The sequence below is a fragment of the Sorex araneus genome, chromosome 4, assembly GCF_027595985.1.
Source record: "Sorex araneus isolate mSorAra2 chromosome 4, mSorAra2.pri, whole genome shotgun sequence".
Classification (NCBI taxonomy): domain Eukaryota; kingdom Metazoa; phylum Chordata; class Mammalia; order Eulipotyphla; family Soricidae; genus Sorex; species Sorex araneus.
Genome location: NC_073305.1, coordinates 184,874,862 through 184,898,135, shown reverse-complemented (window position 1 = coordinate 184,898,135; position 23,274 = coordinate 184,874,862). Strand labels below are relative to the sequence as shown.

At 50.7% G+C, this 23,274-nt stretch overlaps 1 protein-coding gene across 2 annotated transcripts in view; it reads right to left on the bottom strand.

Moving 5' to 3' along the window:
• The window catches only part of TULP4 (TUB like protein 4), a 232,186-nt gene that overhangs the window by 35,811 nt on the left and 173,101 nt on the right, over positions 1–23,274 (bottom strand). For both annotated transcript variants that reach the window (XM_055135765.1, XM_055135766.1), the window contains exons 5-7: positions 14,145–14,325; positions 11,301–11,435; positions 5,496–5,662 (exon numbers count right to left, since the gene is read on the bottom strand). In XM_055135765.1, coding sequence (XP_054991740.1) covers positions 5,496–5,662; positions 11,301–11,435; positions 14,145–14,325 — 483 coding nt within the window. The remainder of the gene's footprint in view (positions 1–5,495; positions 5,663–11,300; positions 11,436–14,144; positions 14,326–23,274) is intronic.

Genomic DNA, 23,274 nt, shown 5'->3' with positions numbered 1-23,274 from the left:
GTCCATCTCCCACCGGGCACTGCCTCTCTGAACATCAAGATGGTGACGTGGCCACCTGAGGAGCATGGGTGTCCCATCCAACACTATCTGCCAGTCTGTCACAGAGAGAACGCACACACGCCCCCTCAGCTTTCTCCTCAGCCCCCTCAGCCCCAAGCAGCCCTGAGCACAGTGCATGGAGAAGGCCCGGGGCAACACCTGGGGATGTGCAGGAGTGGCTCCTGGCTCCGCACTCAGGAATTACTTGTGGCAGTGCGCGGGGGAACATATGGGATGCCGGGGATCGAACCCGAGTTGGCCGTATGCAAGGCAGGCACCCTCCCTGCTGTACCATGGCTCTGGCCCCGACAGCATTACTCTCGCTGACAGTTCCCAAGAGCAGAGGGCTAGCACCCCCTGGGCAGTCCCACGCCAGGAAGCCCTGCAAGGACCAGGGAGACAGGAGGGCTGAGAACAGGCAGCCTGGAGAAGTGCAGGCGCCTGCCAGGTGTCTGGAACCCCTTGGGAAAGGCCCCTCGCAGAGCCCCGCATCTCCCTGCAGCTCACTGGCAAGCAGCACCTGCCAACCTCATGGAGCCGGTGACCGCTACTCCAGCAGGTGACCCACTGTCCCACGCTCATTCTCTCTTTTTCTACTTTTGCTGCTTTCATTTTGGAGCCATTCCTGGCCGTGCACAGGGACCACCCCTGGCGAGCTCAGGCGACCAGAGCGGTGCCAGGAACGAAACCTTGCAATGCGCAAGGCAAGGGCCTCGTCTTGCCAGCCCCACATTTACTTCCCTTTTATAGAACGTACTCCAGAGAAGATAAAGCAGCCAACCCAGTATGGGCACCTCTGAATTACTAATGTTTCAGGTTGTACTGGAAAAATCGGGGCGGATTTAGCAGTAGTGAGCACGGCTTCTCTCACTGAGAGCAGGGAAATTAATTACTATAATTACTGCTTGAGTTCAAGGTGGGTTGAGCGTTGCCCTCAGTGTCCCGACAAGCCCCAGCAGCCTGCAGGAAGCGCTTTGATGTGGGATTTGACTCTCAGCGAGGGCACAAGAGTCAGCAGTCTGGCTTAGCCACCGGAAACACTGCTGGAAGAACAGAGGGAAGGTAAGCCTTGGGACCACAAAGAAGAAAAGGTCATTCATTATGTGAAGCGATGCAGGTGCGGTAAGTGTATGCACTAAGTACACCCAATCCAGGGGGTATAACTCTACAGTTCACACAATGCCCCACTTCCCCTATATTCTGACAGAACGAGAGAGAAAAATTCACACACAAAAATCCTTTCTCATGTCCTTTCATCCTGAGTATCATGACACTTTTTGGTTTGTTTTGGTTTTGGGGCCACACTCGGCTGTGCTTAGGACCTACTCCTGGTGGGGCTCAGAGGACTGTACGGCGTGTCAGGGACTGACTCTGGGCCAGCAGCGTGGACGGCGCGCCCCCGACCTGCTATCACTACGGCCCTTCCTGCTTTTATACAGGCTCATTTCTGGCGCTTTTACCCCCACAGCTGCTGTTCCAAGTGCCCTGTCAGTCCTCAGGCTCACGGTCAGCACACTGCCCACGCTCCCGGGAGCTGCAGGAGGATGCGCCGAGCATTCACGGACAGTAACCCCGGGAGCACAGCAGCTGCACAGATGGACGCTCTGCCCGAGCAGCTGCTGTCTGCGCAGGACAAACCCAGCTGTAAATGCGTGGACTTAATCTCTTCTCAAATCGCACAGGCTCTATTTTTAGAAGGCGGGCTACCACTGTGAAGTCAATCAGCATTCTAATCTTCATTTGCGTAGGGATGGTCACATATGTCTCCCGTCTGAATCTGAGGCGAGCAGGTAAGCAGAGTACACTTCGGGAAGTGTCAATGGGCCAAAGGAATGCTCCAGTCACAAAAACCACCAAAGCCCAGACCAAAAGTGCCAAAACCTGCAAACTCCAGTCAGAGGCACTAACTAACAATCTGCTGTCAGAGGATCAGATATTTGATTATACTTAGACAGCCACAGATAATGGTTAATGAGATAAACCACGGGACTTGAAATTATATGGGAAGGAAAACATGAGGTATATTTCTCTCTAAGAGGTTCAGCTGCAGACACTGCTATTATACATAAATCAGGAGAATCAACTCAAAGCTGAGGCTGCTGCAAGTTTGAGCTGGGCAATGGCTTGCATGCAAGAGCCGGCAATCTAATTAACTTGGAAATAAATTATCCAATCTAAACTGCATTTAGTTCTTTTTATAAACAGCCCAATAAATTGCCTAACTTCCTTCCTGCTATAAAAATTTCCCTGCCTGTGGCCTCTTTGACTAGCATAGCACAGATAACATGCTTTTAGAATCATTAGGTAAGAGTTAGGTTGGTGCTACATATAATATTGTGCTTGATTTTTAACAATTTTATTTATTTATTTATTTATTTATTTATTTTGCTTTTTGGGTCACACCTGGCGATGCACAAGGGTTACTCCTGGCTCTGCACTCAGGAATTACTCCCAGTGGTGCTCAGGGGACCATATGGGATGCTGGGAATCGAACCCGGGTCGGCCGCGTGCAAGGCAAACACCCTACCCGCTGTGCTATCGCTCTAGCCCCTAACAATTTTATTTTAAAACTTTGTGTTACAGAGGCAATGTTTCAAGTGGTTGATACAAACCCTCATATGGAAAAAGAGTCAATGATTTATGGCAATGTGGAGAGGCTGAGGGCTACTTTTCTTGAAAGGGAGGTGAGTCAAGCTCCTGGTTCCCAAACAGACTTCAGACCCAAGTTCTGCAAGGGAAGAGAGCTGAGGAGAAAGCCACAATGGCGAGGCTGCGTGCTTCCACTCCATCGGACACAGCGCCGATGAGGAAGCAAGAAAGCACGGGCTCTGCTGTGAGAGGAGACAGGCCAACAAGAAGAAAGCAGTGCAGTGCCCAGAGAGGTCAGAGAGAGGAGGCTGCAGCTGGGGGGCAGGTTCCGGAAAGACAGGGCAGAGCTGGCACTGAGGACTGAGCCCCTGGGCTGAGGTGGAGGGGAGGGACATGCCAGACAGAGCAGGGCACTGGCAGGAAGGGGCCTCTGCGTCAGACCAAAGAGGACAATGCTGAGTGACACTAGGACTCTGCTTCTATTCTCACACATTTCAACAACAAAAGTCTCCGCAACACCAAGATGACTGTTCTGTCCTTGCCCATTTGTCCTTCCGTTTGTCGGGATTACAGCATGCGGCCACATGAGAAGGCACAGGGCCTGAGCAACCTACTGAACAAAGGAAGCTGGGCTGTACCGTGCTCCAGGCAAACTGGCAGGATGGCCATGGCTTCAGTCCCTGGGGACCCCAAAATCTATGCTCATTTGCTATACACCTTGGTCTTACACTGATGGCGTCAGCTGTACTCGACTTCTGCTTTCCCCGAGCTCAGCCACTCGGCTTCAGCCACTTCTTTCTATTCAAAGTGGGAAAATGGACCAGAGCGCTGATCAGGGGGCAGGTGCCAGCCTTGCCTGAGGCCAATCCTGGTTCGGTCCCTGGCACTGCCTGGTCCCTTAACACGGCTGGGAGTAAAGAGCCCACTGAGCATGACAGGTCACTGCCCAGGCCCAGGGCATTAGTCATCCGCCCACCCGGCTTATGATCCCTCATTTCTAGGATGTCTTGAATAGTTTATTAGATTTCTCCCCTTTTGTGACTTTACTGCAAAACCTTTGCACTTCCTCCTAAGCTGGGACGAACTGTACTGTCTGCCTCCACGGACTGCGGAGAAGCACGACAGCGAGCCTTTCAACCCACAACCACACACCGGCTTCAACGGAGATTTCCTTTCAGCCTGTCACATCCCTCGTAACCAGCAGACGGCTCAGTTCTCATGTTTTTCGGCCACGCCTGGTGGTGCTCAGGAATGACTCCTGACTCTGCACTCAGGAATCACTCCTGGCGTGATCAGATGTGATACTATGCTTGAACCTGGGTCAGACACATGCAAGGCGAATGATGCTCTACCCACGGGATAACTGCTCCAGCTTGGAGCTCAGTTCCGTCCGCAGAGTCCTCCCACAGAGCAGGGTGCTTGAGAAAGGAGCAAAACAAGCTAGCTTGTCCGAGGATGCTACAAATGGTTCATAAAACCATGAAGATATGCTCCACATTACTCAGTGGCAGGAAACCACGGGGCGATATGCCTCCCCTCCCCCCACCCCAGCAGGAGGGCTGTCATCTGAACACAGCAAGGTGTGTGCACTGTTCCCGGTGACAGCCTTGGGACCAGGCACGCGGGGGAGGAGAAACAGTGCAGCTGCCACGGGCGACAGCAGGGCAGTTCCTCAAGAGCCGTGCAGCAACACTGGGCGGGAGCATCCCCCCTCCCGGGAAGACGCACACAGACGGAAGGAAGGGGTGAGCGCCACACTCACATGCAGCACCCAAGGGTGAAAGCAACCCATGTGACTATGGGTAAGGAGGGCAGGCAAGAGGGTGCAGAACCTTGGAAAGAAAGGACAACACGAGGCCCATGATGGTCAAGGAACCCAGAGGAGAAATACTGGGCCAAAGAAGCTAGAGGGCACGGCTAGGGGCTGACAAAAGTTGGTAAGTGGGTGCAGAGCTCCATTTCTGAAGGTGGAAAAGTGCTGGAGATCAGTTATACAACATGGGACATGTGTAACACTACTGTACTGAACAGTACACTTTAATGGTCTGGAGGGGGCGGCCCAGAGTGATTGTAAAGTGGGTAGAACTCGGGCCTGGCACGAGGCTGACCCAGGTTTGATCTTTGGCACCCCACAGTCCCTCAAGCCTCACCAGCAGTGAGCCCTGAGCACAGAGCCGGGAGTAAGCCCTGAGCACCACCAGGTGTGGCCCCGTACTTTTAAATTAAAATTAAAAAAATAACCAAAACCCAAAGAGTTAAGATGGCAGGTTTAGCACAATCAAAAAGGGACAAATCTGATCAACATCCACGTCTCCTTGCAGACTCCCCCCACTGCTCCACTCGCCCCCGGGTGAGCTGGTCAGCGGGAGCCGCTTGCTGTCATGCCAACTGCCGGCTTATTCCCAGCCTGCCTTCTCGGGCTGCTCAGAGTTCTCTCTGACAGACTCGCAGCAGATACAGACTGGTTCAGAGAGACTTCGAGATAAAAGCCTGCAGGAAGGTGGCAATTGTGCCCATCTCACTCCTGGCAGTTTTTTAACATACTGTTTGATAATAACTTGGCAGAAGTGTCGAAGGTCACGACCGGCATGCATAGCCAGCGTTGAGCACGAGTAAGCGGCGGCTCTGCACCCTTCTGTTTTCTACCTGAAGCTGCAGAGCACCAGCTCCCTCCGCTGGCGGAGGAATCATTCTGTTACACGGCAGACTCTTGCACACCGACAGCTCCTGGTAGATGGCCCATAACTCAGAGAGGATCAGCAAACGAGCACTACCTGGCAAAGCTGGCGAGTGTGGGATCAGCTTCCCTGTGTCTGCTCACAGAAACTGGACACACTAACACAGAGACGGTTTGCACACAGCCTTACCTGAACGAGCGTGTCCAGGGTAAATATGTGCTCCCCGCGGACATTGTAGAACTTGACCATGGCACTCTTCAGGAGAGGGCCGTTGGGAAGGTCGCCCAGCAGGGTTTGCTTTTCCATTCCAGCGACTGCCAGGAGGTCCCCTTGCGTGCACCACTGGGCCACTACCTCTGCAATCACAAAGAGGAAAATGATCAGTACCAGGACGTGACCTCCAGAGATGCCGTGCACAGGTAACGGGCTCCTCCTCACGTCCCAGGAGGATGGCAAGGAGCACTTCTCCGAAGAGATATTCTCCATTGGAAAGACGGTGGCGAGGGCACTGTGGCTCCCCTGCAAGCATCCAGCAGGGGGGAAGCTCAGGTGACGGAGCTGGCGAGCCAACTCCTGATATGCAGAACCCGCACGGGACCTACAGAGCCCTGAGACAACAGGCAGAATAACAAAACCCACGACGGTTCATCCCAAGTTCCTCTGCAGGGACACGGACCCCAGCCCACCCCGATGAACCAGAGTTTATAAATGTTAAAAGGAAAACCCCAACTGAGCCGGCCCCAGAGTACATTCATGTGGATTCCGTGCACGGCAGACGGGGTTCAGAACCAGGTCAGATGTGCACATGGAGGCCCTCATTCGTATCCAGCTCGCTATGAAGTCCTGGGGGTGAGGGGAGCACTTCTGTTGGGGGGCCATGCTGTCAGAGGAAGGTTCCCACTGAGACACGAGGCCACCTACAGGCCACTCAGGACTGTGAACTGCAGCAAGGGAACAGGGGTCCTGGGCCACAGAGAACAATGCACTCGCCTCTTGCTGTTACACAAGCTGTGAGTACTGAGAAGACTCAGTTTCCCACCAAGATGGCACAACAGCATCTGTCTTACCAGAAGCCCTGAAGCCTGGACTCAACCCACTTGCCAAAGCTGCCCCTTGGTCACACCAGGCTGCATTTCTGTGATGGAGATGGGACGCCCATACCGAGCGCAGAGGAAGCCCTGCAGAACAATGCAGTTTCCTGTCCTGTCCCCTGCGTCCACAGGGCATTCAGGAGTGGAGCACGCACAAGATTCCCGACCCCACAACAGTTGCAGGTCAGAGGAATGGTAAAGAACTCCGGAGTGGGACTCAGGAAGAAGAACCGGGCGCTTGAGCAGCATTTCCTGCAGGAACCGTCATTTTCTTTGACACTGACTTAAGGAACGCACAGAAAAGACCAACCCCCGCCAACACGAAGGACAGGCTGGTGCTCCAGGCACTTCCTTCCAAGCCATGTTTCCGAGCAGCCAGTGCGTTGAGCAAGGCCCCCAGCATGCATGGCTTCACCGGGACGAGGCCTCACGATGCAAGGCCTGACGTGGGCTGGGCAGCAGGAATTCGGCTGTGAGGCCGTCTCCTCTTAGGCAACAATTCTAAATAGCTCTGCCCAATACTTTAGTAAGTTTCATTCATTAGACTCTCTGAAACAAAAATCCTGGTTGGGAAACTTGGTACTTGACCATATGCCAGGCCTTAACCACTGGACTATCTCTCCAGGACTGTTTCTGTGATTTTTTACATGAAATACAACCAGGAATAGGCCAGAGAGATGGTACACGTGTTAAGACTCTTGCCTTGCAAGCAGCTGCCCTGGGTTCAGTCCCCTACACCACACTATTTCCTGTGTACCCCTGAGCGCAGAGTTGGGCCTAAGTCGGGTGTGACCCAATTAAAACACCCAAAAAACTCCAAATCAGAAATAGCCTCTTTCCACATTTCCTGATGCTCTTTGCACAGTGATTAGGAGCCTCCACAGGAGAAAATGGAGAGTTCCAGAGTTCCAGACAGCCAAGAGCCCCTGCTCCCAAGTACAGACTTTCTGATGATTCTGAGGCACGTGTGAACGCTTACTCAGTTTCCAGTCAGTCAGCAGAACAAGGCTACCTTTGCAGTCAGAGAAGACGCAGGGAAGTCTTTATTGGGGAAAGCCCGGTGAGGCCTGGTTTTACAGGGAGTCCGAATGAGACATGGCTCTCCCGTGTTAGTGAGAGCCTGTGCTGTATTAGTGTTGGTCACGAAGAGGCACACAAGTGTGAGTGGAGAAGGAATAGCAAGAACCTGGCTAAGCACCCAAACCCCAGGAAGTCTGAGGCTCACTAGGTCTTATGGGGGAAGATGGGAAGGCTGGGGCAGGGAAAGCTGTAACAGCCTGTGGGTTTCTCTTCAGAGAGAGGAGGTCGGGTGGGAAAGCAGAGGAGGTGAGAGAGGTGGCGAGGGAGACAGAGACAAACAGAAGTCGTAAAGCGCGTGAAGGTACACTTGTTTTTCTCTTAAATAACAATGCTTTCAGTGACTAGAATAAGATCCCAGTATCTAAGCACACACTCAATGTGGGAGAACCACTAAGCATAGCACCCACCTTTAAGAGAGTCCACCGAGCCCGCCACCTGCTCTCAGGAGCCACTGGAGAGAAACACCAACTGGGCCCGCCATCCGCCCTCAGGAGTCCCTTGAACTTGCTCAGTGCTCTTGTGAAATGGCAAAAGGGAAATTCCATAAAATTCTGTCCAATCAAGAAATAAAACCCAGGGGCTGGCTTCTTCCAGTGGAGTAAAAGGAGAAGTGCCCACGCAGGCTGGCTTTGATACCAGAGAACTCTGCTGGGTCACACAAGTGTGGGGCGTGGCAGGAATTCCTTGCCCTGCGGAGCAGCGCAGGTGGCTTTCAGGCCGGGGTCACCATGAGCTGAAGGCAGACACCAGGGCTCCCTCTGCTGCACTCACCTGCACTCCCCCTGGGACAACAGACGCTGTCACCGGAGGAGGTCCTTCCAGCCCGTGTCCAGGGAAAGGACACGAGCACGGTCACATCATGACCTTGACTAGTCTGGGTGTTCTCCAGTCCCCCACAATCTGCTGCCCTGGAATCCTCGAGACCTGTTCCTTGCTTTGTCCCTTCTCTGAAAGCGCTTTGTTCTGCACAGACGCTGCACTATATGCCCTGGCTCAATGCAACCCTTGAGCTGTTCCTCGTGAGCACCCCAACAGGGCAGCACCACACACATGCCAAGAAACTTCTACTTTTCTGTCCTCTGTGTGCTCTGTAGTCCTTCAGGGCGCTGTCAGTAAAACCCGAGAGAAGGCGAAGAAAAGATGAAAAGGATGTCCCTGAAGCTGGACTGCTCCTTTGCCAACTTTTGCTCAAGGCAGAACTTCCTCAGCAAAGCCTCCTCAATGCAGGGGACAGGCAGTGGGACAGAAGGTCTGGGCCACCCGAGCGACAGGAGAGAAATTCTGACAGAAATCATGTTTCCTATGAGCCACCTAATTGCTCCAGAAAAGTCCTGATGTTCTCAGAGGTAGGAACAGAGACGCTGAGTGCCTTTCTGGGGCCAGCACTGAGTGTGACAGGGAAGAAGGTGCCAGAGGTCAGCTGTGTCAATGGCATTCAACCAGGATCAAAAACAATCTACAGAATGACAATAACCATTGAGAATGATCATGCCAGACAAGACCTAGGAGTTAAAAGTAGTTAAAAGTAGGTAAAGAGATGTATACAACAATCTGTCAGCATCTGTATTGCAAACCATAATGCCCAAAAGCAGAAGCGGGAAGTGGGGGGCGGGGGGAGGAAGAGAGAGAGACAGAGACAGAGACAGAGAGAGAGAGTGACACAGAGAGAGAGAGAGAGAGAGAGAGAGAGAGAGAGAGAGAGAGAGAGAGAGAGAGAGAGAGAGAGAGAGAGAGAGAGAGAGAGAGAGAGAGAGAGAGAGAGAGAGAGAGAGAGAGAGAGAGAGAGAGAGAGAGAGAGAGAGAGAGAGAGAGAGAGGCTGGGATGGGACTGGGGTGGTGGAAGGGAAACTGGAGACACTGGTGCTAGGAAATGTACACTGGTGGAAGGATGGTATTAGTACACTGTATGGCTGAAACCTAACCATGAACAGCTTTGTAAGGATCTATCTCACAGCAATTCAATTAAAAATAAAAAATTAAATTAAAAAAAAAACAAACCAGCCACAGAGCAGTGGGGAAGAATGACTGCTTGTCACAGCAGGGGAAAGAGCGAACCCTTCAAAGCCTGCTGCTAGGACAGCACAGAAACATGCGGCAGCAGCGGGTCCTGCATGACGCCAGTGCACCTCAACCTCGGCCTTTTCCTCGATGAGGAAGATGGAGCCCAGCACCTCCTCGCCGAAGGCCGAGGAGCCCCGCAACAGAGCTTTCCATCTCCTCAGGCCACGAGCAGAAGCTGAACTGCCTGTCCTGCGGGCTCAGACTTCACTTCCGGGGTGCTACCGTGGGCCCCGGCTCCACACGGCCCCTCCTGTGGCCCCTCACGTGCTGCTCCCACACAACCTCTGCCTGCCAGAGGCAAACTGAAACAGCCCAGAAGGCCTTTTTTGTTTGGAAAAAGGCTTCCAGAAGCAAATGGGAAATTTTACCTACAAAGATCACGGAAGAACTAAGTAATGACTGTATTATTTTCAGTCCTGATTGGATATTTGATAGAGAAAAAAATGGGACTATAAGGAGGGAGAGATAGCTCCTGGTGAAATTAACACACTTGGTTTTGAGTTTTGAAAATGTAATTTTCAAGAAAAACAGTACAGCTCGAGTTACTAAATAGTCTATGGGAGAATTCCTAATGGCTATATTTTGTTTGTTTGGGGGCCACACCAACAACGCTCAGGGGTTACTCCTGGTTCTGCACTCAGGAATTACTTGTGGTGACCCTTGGGGGACCAGGTAGGATGTCAGCAATTGAATCCGGGTCGGCCATGAGTGGCCACCTGCAAGGCAAACGCCTTACCCACTGTACTATTGCACCGGCTCCCTAATGGCTATTTTAGTTCCATTAAAGATAGAAAATCCAGAAAGAAACTTTCAAAAAACACAGAGATTTAAGTTCAGCATCATCACAAAAACATACTTACTCAGCTCCTAACAGGGCTGTTTTTTTGAGATAAAGGACTAAAACCGATTTCATATCCCTTAGGAGTTGAGGCCAAATAATTCCTTACCATCTGAGTCTTGATTAACAAAATGGAGTATAACAAGCTTCTAAAAATAACCAAGGGTTTAAAAGCAGACTTAGTAAGTGCTGGGAGAGGGCTGGGGGTGGGGTGGGAACGGGACCTCACAGGTACGGCCCCTTCCAGCCAGCAGCCGCGCAGGCTCTCGGCGAGAGTTGTGCTATGCTTGCAGTTCACAGCTGTCTGTGGCCAGGCCTCGGGACTGACGGTCAGTTAGTTCTGAAGGACAAGATGACAGAGGCTCTGGATCGCCCCTCCTGCCCTTCCAGAGGAATACCTGCATTCGGCCTGAAGCCTGCAGACACAGAACTGCCCTCCCCAGGACACAACTGTCTTCCCCTGGCTCAGAACACTGGACACAGACTTTGCTTTAGGAATGGGAGCACTCATTGTGTTCAGGGGGTGGGGGAACCAACAGATGCCAAGGAGACAACTCAGGACCGCAACACGCAGGCCAGGGGCCTCTCAGGGCTAATAGCATCTCAGATGGCCTGCCAGGAAGGCAGCAGACTTGGCCATGACCTTCACCTTGACAGCCCAGGCTAGTGACTGTGGAACGCCCACCAGCTTGTCAAGGTGACTTTCCCACTCAGCAGTCTTTATAAGCGTCCAGTGGCTGCTGTCTCCGCTGCTGTGTGGACCTGTGGGAGGCCCATTCCTGTCCCTGTGGGAAGGCCAGGTGGAGACAGGTGAGCTCGGCAGAGCAGCAGGAGCGGCCTTCCTCAACAGACTCAGCGGGCCTGCAAGTGTCCGCAGGAGGCGGCCAGTCCCCGCCCGGGGAAGCGGCCCTGCTCGGCTCGTACCTTTCAGCCCTGAGCGGATGACGGTAGGAGACAAGTCGTCGTAGTTGCTCATTAAGCTGATGTCTCCTGAGGTGAAGCTGACGGTGAGCAGTGGCTTGATGTTCTGCACCGGGATGGGATATGCTGCCGGACCATCTGCAGGAACAAAGGCGCTGGGTAAGAAAGAGGCCACACGCACACAGCCCAAACCCAAGGCCACTGTTTTGCAGTGTCAGAGAAACTCTGAGGGGCCAGGAGGGAACCCAAGGGCTGCATTATGCTGAGAGCAGCCCGCGGGCAGTGCTGAGGGCAGCCCCAACCACACACTCCCCACACCCCAAACTTCCTGACAACACCAACCAGACTCTGAGTGGGCACAAACAAGAACATTATATCCCAGTTTCCTAAATTGTGGGGTCTGACTCCACATGGGGGCACGTAGCTAAATATAATCTCAAAAAAAATCTCAAAAATTTCTTGAGAAAAATATTTTTTACTTTGTTTTGTTTTTGAACCACACCAGGTGGTGCTCAGGGCTTACTCGGCTTTGAGACCCAGGGTCACTCTTGGTGGGGCTCCAGAGACCCTCTGGAGCACCAGGCATCAAGCCTGGGTTGGCTGCATGCAAGGCAAGTGCCCTGCCTGCCGTACTATAGCTCTGGTCCTAAAATGAATTTATAATTTATTATCAGTAAATGTTTTACTTGTATGCTGACTCCACATACAATACACACAAAGGCATACAAACTTTCCTGGGCAGAAAGCGATGACAGGAGTGAGGTGAAGCAACTGTCTCTGCAGCCTCAGGAGCTGCCGGCTCACAGGGCAAGGGGCGCAGGAGCAGGACAGACAGCTCCGAGGGCACGAGCTGGTGCCCGGGCTCTGCTGTAGCTGGACAGGGTGTGTGCAGCAAGCTAACATGCATGCGTGTCGGTGTGTGACGTGGTTCTGATACTGCCCACAAGTAAGTCGGTCTCGTGTGTTTCTACTGTGTGAGAGGATGGTGGACAGGGGGATGAAAATGCTCTACTGATCCTGATCCTACATGCAGAGAAAATTGTCCTCAGTGAATGTTCTAGAAGTGAATACACACAGCCAAACGCTTTCTGCCACTCTGGCTTTTGGATAAGGCGAGAGTGTAAGAGGCCCTGAGCTGGAGGGAAGGTCGGAGTTTATGCGGCTCACGAAGCAACGCTGCTTGTCACCCGCAGTGCGGCAGAGAGAATCAGGTTCCGGGAGGTTCCTTGGTCAGTCTTTCAGGAGAAAGGAGAACCCATCGGCTACTGCGGAAGAGCCATGACGGGCGATGTTCTAAATTCTTCCCCATGTTTCAAACAGTGGGAAGTCAGCCTCGCCCCTGGGTTGTGATGAATCAGGGCCTTCTGTCAAGGCTCCTGGGGCCGTTTCCCACCCACACCGAGCTTATCTCTGGCAGCCAGCCAGGTGGGCCTGCCTGACATCGGCCGCTGACCCCGAGTCCGCCTGTCACAGATCCCAGGCGCAGGCTCTTTGCTGTCGCTCTCTGTGCTCCAAGTTCCCAGGGCCCTGAGGAAATCTTTGCTGCCTGCGGCTGGCAGCGCACGGGGGCTTACTCGAGACGCGCTCCGTAACCTGCTCTCTGGATCGCAGTCTGCTCTTTGTGATAGAGGGGGCCAAGTTCAACTAAGTTCTGCTTTAAGAGTACGCTGAGCCTAGTAACCCAAGATGCTGCTGTCACTCCTCAGCAGAAACGATCTGGACCTTGCTCAGAAAGGTCCTCGCTGGACCCCGAGTCCCCACAGGCTCCCAGAAATGGTCCTAAATGGACTCCTGGGTGTCAGACCCAAGAGCCCAGAAACACGTCCGTTGGCTGCTCTGAACCCCCAGAGAGCACAGCATATTCAATAATCATTCGAGTATATGGCGCCGGGGGGAATGGCAGCACAGAGCTCACAGGCAGGAGGCCCTGCTTCGTCCCTGGCGTCCCTCCCCAGTCCAAAACAAAACAAAAACTAAGCACACACCTCACATCACCCACCAGCACGTCCGAAACAGCAGGAGAAAGTGGGGGTGGGGAGACTGTGACAGGCAGGGTGATGGGAGTTTGCCTGGCATGCGGCAGAGCCTGGTTCCATCCCTGACACCACACGCTCTCCCTGAGCACTGCTAGGCGTGATTCCTGGATGCAGAGACAGGAGTAAACCCTGAGCTCTGCCAGCTGTGCCCTCTGCCCCCAGCCCCCCGCAAAAATGTCCCGCTGGGAAGAACATTCTGAATACTGCTCCTGGATGAGCCCTCCAGGAAAGGGTGGAAGGACTGAGTATGAGCACGGCTGTGCAGGCCAAGGGCAGGTGTCCCGTGCAGTGTGGTCACTGGACACCTCTCTCGCTCCTTCACGGTCTCGTGTTCATCTGAAGAAAGAGGCAGGTGCACGGATGGGCTGTGGGAGGTGCTGGCGTGTGCAACTGTCCCCGTCAAGCCTGACACAACCCTTTACTCCAGGGTAACTCGGGTGTCCACTAACCCTGGTCTATCTAACCTCTTGGGGGGCTCACAGCTTCTGCCCTCCTCAAAGAGCCTCTGGCCGAACAAGTCAGGAGCCAGGAAGTGGTGGTGAACCTTGTAGTTGCCTGCTCCCGAGAGCGCCACCCTTTCTGCCACACTCAGGGACCTGGGCCGCCACACACTAAGTGACAGTAATGGCCCCGCATTTTCCATCTTCAGTTCTCGTCTCATTAAGCAGCTAAGACCCACAACACCACCACAGGGATCCAGAAAAGCCCAGAGTCTCATTTTAGAGCCTGAAAAAGTTCAGCAAGCGCGAGGCAGAGCACAGCGAGGGGGGCCAGACCCAGGGCGGAGTGCGGGCGGCCCCAAGCACGCTACCTTGTGGGGGTGAGTAGTCGTCAGAGTCAGTGTCGCTCTCGCTGCTGTCCTCCACCAGGAAGGCGGGGTAGTTCCAGGACATGCTGAGGATGCCGTCGGACTCATGCAGCAGCACGTGGGCCAGCATCCTGCCGTGGCAGTCCATGACGATCACCTGGCCGTCCGCCGTGCCGAACAGCACCTGCAACCAAGGAGCAGAGGCGGGATTCACGCCAGGTGACTTGCCGACACATGGTGTAGGAAGCCCGAATCCACTGAGAACGGGGACAATCAAAGCAGTTAACTGACAGCAACACAAAGCATCACATATACCACTGAGCCACGTATACAAGTTTTCAGTCCTCTGAATATGAAAACAGCACAGTAAAAGCATTTGTCCTATTATACAGGCATTTCTGACTGGCAAAAACATAAATCAAATTTTGGGATTATTTTCTGCCTTTGAGTTTTGGTTGGAAGGGGAGGTTTAAAGAAAAGGCGTAGCAGAGGGTCATTACTAGGGACTACACAAATTTATAGGGCTGGGGATGTAGTTTGGAATTAGAGCAAATTTGTGAGATCCTGGGTTCAATTCCACATACGACAAATAAGAAACACCGGTGTGTATGCCTGACCAAAAACATCTGGTTATGCTTGGCACTATCAAAACGTATTTTAAAGAGATGCTTCTGAGGTGGTTTGTTTCATTACTCAGTGAATACGCACAGAAATGGCAATAACCAAAGCTGTACCCCACCAGTGCCGTGCATCCTCTCACCACAAGTGCAGGACGTGCTAAGCACTGTCCTTAAAGCTTTACCTCACTGCCAAAATCATCCTGATCTCAGTACTCGGCTGTGCTGGCATGGGACTTTGGCATTTGCTGAGCAAATCAGGCCCCACACGTCAGTTTAGGCCACACCAAAACCAGTGGGGTAGAGGAAGGCCGGGTGGGGGCAAAGTTTCCCTTGAGCAGAAGAAGCCGCCCTGACACAGCAGTGTCCCCAGTAGGACTCCTGGGGCCCAGGAAGCGGTACTCTGTATCTTCTGCTCAGCTACTGGCCTCTGTGAGGTGTAGCTGCCCGGTTTCCGAGACATACACAATGAAAGCCGCGCTGACAGAGCCCTGCAGAAATGGCCACGCCAAGGCCACCTGGCTACCAAGACTAGAATTTCCACAAAGGGAAGGTTACTGAAGGCTCCGAAGGTTCCTGCCTTCTTCCACTTTTTATGATTGTGGCACCTACAAGAGCTTCGGGCACACAGGGGATTACGAATATTTAATGCTCAATGAACCCATTAAAGTCAGTGATAACCGAAAAGCAATTTTAGGACATGAATGCTGATGATTAAGGTAGATTAATTGTGAGGTAAGACATAGTTCACTTCATTGGTTTAGTAATAGGCACTGAACTTACTAAGCTGTCTTAGAATAATTAATTTCTCATTAAATATCCCTCTGAACATCATCTAGATTTCAATTATTAAAAACTGAAATAAATAACATGAAATTTTAAAGGCAAAAAATGTTTTTTGTGCAGACATGAATTCTCAGTGCACATGGTCTGAAGGCGAAGCACAGGGAACTATGAGAAGTGCAACACTAACTGCGCTGTGGGCAGGGACCATGCGTGTCCACCGTCAGAAGGCAGGGACAGTGGGACGGAGGGGCCCAGCTGCTCCCATCTCGGAAGAGGCCGAGCTGAACTGGCTTGAAGGCAGTTTTCAACAACATACAGAACGTTACTTCTTACAACCTTTGCTGAAACGCACGGTAGACTCATTTCAGAAGCAAAACCTGGAGAGGGCCCCACCCTGCCCCCCCGGCTCTTGCCGGGGGGGCAACCAGAAGGAGTTCTCTCTCTTCAGCCTCTCTCCTGGCTCTGCGATCAAAGATCACAGGGGGTGTTGGAAATTGAATGCAGGTGGCCACATGCAAGGCAAGCACCTTCCCCGCTGTGCTATTGCCAGAGCCCCAATCCTCCTGGAACCCAAGCTCTTTCCATGCTAATTATTTCCAACAAGATAAAGCTTACATGAGCCCAGGACTTCAAGAAAAAAGAATAAAATTATGTACATACTCTTAAAAAATGTGCAATGTAAAATAATTCTGTAACATGCTATATACTGTCATCTGCGAAATAATAACAGAAAAGAAAGGCCGACGAGTCTGCGAAGGAGAGGGCGTCCGGGAGGGGCACGCTCCGGGTCAAGCCTTCATGCGCCCTCAGCAGGGCTGGGTCCTCTTCCCACGCTCGGCTCCTCTCAGGGTCATGCACGGAGTCAGGGACTTCACTATGCCCGGCTCTCCTAAAGCCCAGATGCCCAGACCCGACTGCCCGCCGGCCATCAATCCTGGATGTGTAAAGGCCATGCAGCCACCTGTTCCAGATGACAGGCCTGATCCCATCTGTCCCCCAAATACCCATGACCAAATCCTCTTTCAGGACTGGCTCCAAAGGCGTGGCCAGTCCAGGTGTTCACACTTAGAGTGAGGACTTCTAGTTCCTGGCACACTCTGGGTCCCACTCCACTTGAGCCATTTTCAAGGGCAGGCCTTAGCCCCCAGGTCGCACATGACGCCTGCATGTTCGGTGACCATTAGTGGCCGTTACTACAAACCAACACTTCTTTCTTTCCTTCTTCAGAGGACAAGCCAATACGGATGATGTCAGTTTCTGCCTCCTACCCTTCCCGCTGCTTCCCCTGCGGGTCCGGGACTTCTCGTGTGGGCGGACAATGCGCTCTCAGTACTGGCTGTGCCCAGAGCCAAACAAGGCCGAGGGAGCCAGACCTCCCCAGAGGCTGTCTCTCATTGTGGGAAGTTTTTAATATCCGGCAATTTCAAACAATTACAGAAGTGCTATATAATATCTTTGTTTCAGTATGCTACATTCTATTTTTCAGGCTCAATTCAAAAAATTTAACTATTACCAATAATTTAAAATGAACTAAGCTACACACCAGAGGGAGTGGAAGAGGATGCGGAATCATCCACGAGAATTATGCTCTGGAACACGCAGCAGGTGAGATCTCATCAGCATCTTTATCTTTGGACACTAAATTCTTGAATAAAGACCATATTAGGAAATTTCTACTATAAAAATAGATGCCAGCATAAATGTTCACCTCTGTGGCGCACTTTAATGAGCAAGCAGTAGGATTTCTAGAAGGAACTGACTTACCACTCAGTTATTTGTTTTTGTGATTTAGAACTGGGGGAGCAGATAAAAAGCCCCATTGTGGTCAATGTTGACACAGGTCTCCGTGGAGAATTAAGGGACCAGCTGTGACATCCCTTTGCTCTTTGGGAGAGATCTTTTGTGCTCAGATCACTGAAGTACAGCTTTACTTAAGGAACTCCCTTTCAAAGGGCAGAGATAGTACAGCGGGTAGGGTGCTTGCCTAGCATGCAGCTGACCCGGGTTCAACCTTGGCACCCCGTGGGGTCCCCGTCCCACCCTCAGTGATCCCTGAGTGCAGAGCCAGGAGTAAGCCCTGGATACTGCCAGGTGTGGCCCCCAAATAAAAACCAGAACAAAAGAGCTTCCTGTTGAATTTCAGAATATTAGTTTTCAAATATGCTTCAAAAACAGACTTGAAGGTTTTGCAACTAAAGAAATAGCCACTAAAATCAGACAGAACTGCTCAACTGATTAGCAGAGTATTTCCTGTTTTGTTTTTTTAAAGGAAACATAATTTCACAGTTGACTATAGAAACACGGGAAAGAAATCTCACCCAAAATATCTATAATTAAAAATTTGTATCTTTGGGCTAAACATATAATTATGAAGTAATTTCCTCTCTGCACAGCTGAAAAGGACACACAAACTAATCCATACAGCAGAAGGACTATCCTATGCTTCTGCTTCTCATTTTTCAGTGGAGATGGACTGTGTCTCAGGAATAAAATTTAATGCTAAATAATTTCCATTTGTAGAAATTCTATCTCAAATCTTCCAGGCACCATTTTGAAGTGTACTCATGCTTCAAAGAAACCCATATACTGCTATCTGGGGTGGAAGAGAGTGGTCTGACTCCAGGGCTAATTAAACACACATTTAACTAGTATCTCTGCAGAAGTGTGCAAAGGGCTCTGGAAACAGAATTGGGGAATGGAATTGCAAGGCCAGGGGCAGAGGGGAGAAAGGAGTCCTTCATCTTACCTACCCCTTCGAACACTTAGAATTCACAATTCAATAATTGTCAATGTACAATTATTAAAAATATAAATAAATAAAACAATTCAGATTTCGGAATGGACTCAGCGGTAGATGTGGCATGTTTCATGCATAAAGTTCTGAGTTTGATCCCTGACTACACATACATAATCAGATTTAAAAAAATTTTTTTTCTTTTTGGGTTACAATCAGCGATGCACAGGGGTTACTCCCGGCTCTGCACCCAGGAATTACTCCTGGTGGTGCTCAGGGGACCACATGGGATGCTGGGAATTGAACCTGGGTCTGCCGCGTGGCAAGGCAAACATCCTACCCACTGTGCTAATGTTCCAGGCCCAGATTGTTTGAAAATTTAAGAACTCTGCCTGACTTTGACATGGGTTTGTTGAGTTAGAAAAATTAGGATCTGTGACTCAGAACAGGAGAGGTAGAGTTTGTGATACATTTAGAACTCAGAATCATTTGTAAAAAGGTTATCGATGAGTATAGAATTGAGGATAAATTTACTTTCCATTTTTTTTTAAAATTTTATATTTTTGCTTTTTGGGTCACACCCAGTGATGCACAGGGCTTACTACTGGCTCACACATTCAGGAATTACTCCTGGTGGTGCTCAGGGGACCATATGGGATGCTGGGAATCGAACTCAGGTTGGCCGTGTGCAAGGCAAACGCCCTACCCGCTGTGCTATCGCTCCAGCCCCTCTTTCTTTTTTATGACTTACGCTCAGAGGTGCTCATATTTATCTCTGGCTCTGTGCTCAGGGGTCTCTTCTGGTGCCTTGGTGGAGAGTGGAGTGGAGGAGAGGGAAATGGGAGAGGGAACCATATGTGGTGGTGGGACTGAATTACAATTGTCCATGTACAAGGTCTTATCCACTGTATTCTCTCTCTGGTCCCAAATCTACATTTTGAAAGAGCAGCAGTAGCAGAGACCAGAGGAGTGATCATGTTATTCAAGTTCTTTCACCAAAGGAGTCGATTTTGTGAAGAAAATGAAGACCAGTAAGAAAAGGCTATTCAGGCAATCACTGTCACTGTATCACTGTCATCCTGGTGTTCATCGATTTACTCGAGCGGGTTTATACCAGGAACGTGTCTATTACACTCAGCCCTGAGATTTTAGCAGCCTCTCCTTACTCATCTTATTCAGGCAATATAGGAGAATAATGGCAGTGCTCCCCTCTTAAGAATTGTTAATTTTTTATTTGTAGATCCAGGGGTCAAATTCAGGGCTTCACAGTGCTTTACAATGGACTTACATCACTGGCCCCAGATTTTTTTTCTTTTGGTCCATCTATTTTGGGGCCACTCTTGGCTCTGTACTCAGGGATCACTCTTGGAAGTGCTCCCAGGATCAGATGGTGTGCTGGGGGATCAAACCCAGACAGGCCACGTGCAGGGTAAGTGTCCTACCCACGATACTATCAATCCTGCCCCCAGAATTAGGAGTTTTTTTTAAGTGTGGTTCCAAATATCTGCCCTAGTGAAGGGCAGGTAAGAAACCAGACTAACATTAGCCAACGTTTCCGGAATCTTTACTCTAGATAGTTGGACAGAGTCTGAGAAATTCCCCTTTGTCAGGAGTTTGGAGTAGAACAGGTGTCCTGCACGGGTTCGACGCTGGCAGTGCAGGCCTGAGAGCACTGTCAGCAGTGGCCTCTACAGGTCACAGGTGACCTGAAGAGCCTAGACTTTCATTTTTTTAATTTAATTTTGTCTTTATAAAGTAGTTTGTCCTTTTAGCCTTGCCACAGGGAACTTAGTTTACCTTAAAGCAATGGCCTTTCTGTATGGACACAGGAAGACAGTTAATATTATGCTTTGTAACTTGGGAGCTGATTGACTCCAGTAATATTTACTCCCAGGCATCTGCTTTCTCCACTCAGCTGCCCTTAGTTCCTAGCACCCCAAAAGCAGGGTCTCAACGAGGGACGGAATGGACCCAGGGCAAGCTGTGAGCTACCCTGGCATCAAAATGGGCCAGGCCAAAGTGCCACAATACTCAACTATAAGTTGAGAGCATGGTCATAAACAAATGCTGTCATGATCCAAAAGTAACAATGAGACGAGGATCCTGCTGGGGGTTAGGAAGACTAACCTAACCTGAGGACTATGGTCTGGAATATATAGTGAATGTCCTCAGGAAGAACCAAACTTTAAGACTGATATATCTCTTACTGTGCTCATACAGAATGACATTGCTAGAAATATTAGAAGTAAATTTACCATAACTATTTAAGCAGATTACTAGCTCACACCCTGACACACCCTTGAGTGGATCCCACCCTTGAGTGGATCTCCTTAGATGAGATTTCCTTAGATGAGATTTTGTTAATCTCCTCAAGAAATGGTCTTACCCTTCTTTGTTGATTTGTTAATGTTAAACCCACCTTTGTGCTACTGCCCTATGCAATTTGCTATATAAACTAAGATTGTGGGGCACTGACAGGAGACAGAAGAAGAAGACAGAAGAGACAGAGACGCACAAGAGGACACATGTAATCCCATCAACGGCCAACATCCAGAAACTGTAAAACCAAGCTCCTGGAAGCACACATGGCCACACAACATCTTATAGCTTAGTTCTCCCTCTCGAAGAACCTGGCAAGCTACCGAGAGTTTCCTGCCCCCATGGGAGAGCCTGGCAAACTCCCGTGGTGTATTCATATGCCAAAATCAGTAAGAATGATGAGTCTCATTCCCCTGACCCTGAAAGAGCCTCCAATGAGGCACCGGTGGGAAAAACGAGGAAAGAGAGTCTTCTAAAATCTCAGGGTTAGGACTAATGGAGACATTACTGAGACCACTTGAGAAAATCGACCATCAATGATATATTGAAGAAAGTTTGAATGAGGCAGAAAGAAAATGCTGAATACATTCAATATTTCAATAGAGAACTATTATTGAATGTATTCAAAGTATAGAGAGAATAAAGTGACGATCATTAGCTACTTAAGTGGGGAGTGAGTGGGAGAGGGGTATATTGGGGTTCTTGGTGGTGGAACATGTGCACTGGTGAAGGGATGGGGGTTCAATCATTATATGACTGAGACTTAAACCTGAAAGCTTTGTATTTTTTTAACGGTGATTCAAAAAAATAAAAAAAAAGAAAGAAAATGCTGAAGGGACTTTTTATGAGGTGATCCTTGGAAGTGAAAGTGTCTTTAATTTAGGGGGAAATGGCAAGTGGTGGTATCATTTGTTTAGCTTATTTGGGGCAGAGGATTCAGGATTAGGATTTGCTGAGATGGTGTGTGTGTGTGGGGGCAAGAGAGATAAAGAAGAGAGAAGAGAGGATAAGGAGAGGGGGAGGGGGAGGGGGAGGTGCAGGAGTGAGAAGGTGAGGCTGATGAGAGGAGTCTGATTCCGGGTTAGCTGATGGGAGAGGACCTGAAGCGCCTCTGACCTTTGTCAAGGGTAAGCCAAGCCAGACTCTGAAGCAGATTTTCAACCAGGAATAACCGGGGCAGTCCCTGCCACTGCTGTCGCTGCCACCTGCAGCTCAGAGGAAGGTCTCTTTCAAGCCCTTCAGCTCTCTGGGCTCTATCTTGAGACCAAGCCTGAGGACAAGGGTGAGAGCCCTGACCAGGTTCTACAGCAACAGCAGCTGCAGCCTGACCAGAGCATCCTAGCCATGCACAGTACCAGCTGTGTCCGCTGCTGCCACCGCCATGCCAGGGCCTGGAGGGCACAGCACTACTGGCAAGTAAACCTGAACTCGCTTGGTGAGAGCATCAGCCACCTGACGGCACCCCCAGGCTTCCTGACACCCCAAAGTCACTACCATGCCTCTGGCAGGACTCCATCACCTCAGGATAGAGTTCACCAAGAAACTACCAGCCAACAATTTAGGTATGTGGGTCTTTGTGACAGAAATCTCCAGGCTTCCTGGAAGTCAAGATGGGCTATCTCCCCCCACCTCTCTGTACTTCCAGAAGCCCCAGAAGTCACACCCATGAACCACCTCAGGAGCCACAATGTGAGCTGATCTACAGGCCCTGCCTCAGAGACTCATAAATAAATCTTGAAAGAGATCAACCAGTCGCCAACAGTTTCTGGACACCCACTTATGGCAGACTCGTCCGGGGCACCCTGGAGGGGGGCAGGTCTGCCCATGCCTACCCAAACAGAGGCTGGGTAGTTGCTTGCTTGCTCCCACACTCCAAGGTTCTTTCCATGCCTCTGGCCAGACTCCAGAGTTCACCAAGAAATGAACCTGCCCAAATTTTAGGTTACTGGCTCAAGAAGTGAAACCTCTAAACAAGAACTGAGCGCTGAAAGTAGGTAAAGGGACAAACATGAAAACCTTTCAGTACCTGTACTGCAAACCATAATGTACCAAAGGAAAGAGAAACAGTGTGAGAGTGTACTCCCAAAGGGTGTTGGGGGGAGAAGGGGGAGAGAAGAGAGAAAGAGAAAGAGAGAGTGCCATAAAGGCAGTCTGGAGTGGGGGGAGGGGAAGGCAGGAGGAAAACTGGGGACACTGGTGGTTGGAAATGTACACTGGTGAAGGGAAGGATATTGAAGCATTGTATGACTGAACCCCAATCATGAACAACTCTACAACTGAAGAGTGTGAGTCCAGCTTGAGTGAGGTCACCGACTTTCAGTGCAGAAGGGAAAGGGAGCTGCATGGGGAGACTGAGGCAGGAGGAGGGAAGGGACTAGGGTTTGGGCAGTGGGCAGCATCTAAAGCAGGAGGGGGACTTTGCTACGGTGATTGGGCATCTATCTGTTCTAGCTGCTAACTGCTGCTGATTCGTGCTGGGTCCTACCCTCCCGCAGAGATTCTGCTGTCAACTGTTGTTTGGAACCAACGGTGAATTCTTGAGGCAGCCTGGAGCCCTCTCAGGCAAGAACCTAAAGGGGCTGGAGTTTTCCTCTTAGGGACAGTCTTGGGCGGAAAGAGACTAACCGAGTGTCTGTGGGTGTGTGTGATTCCCTGCGATGAATACATCACTTCACAG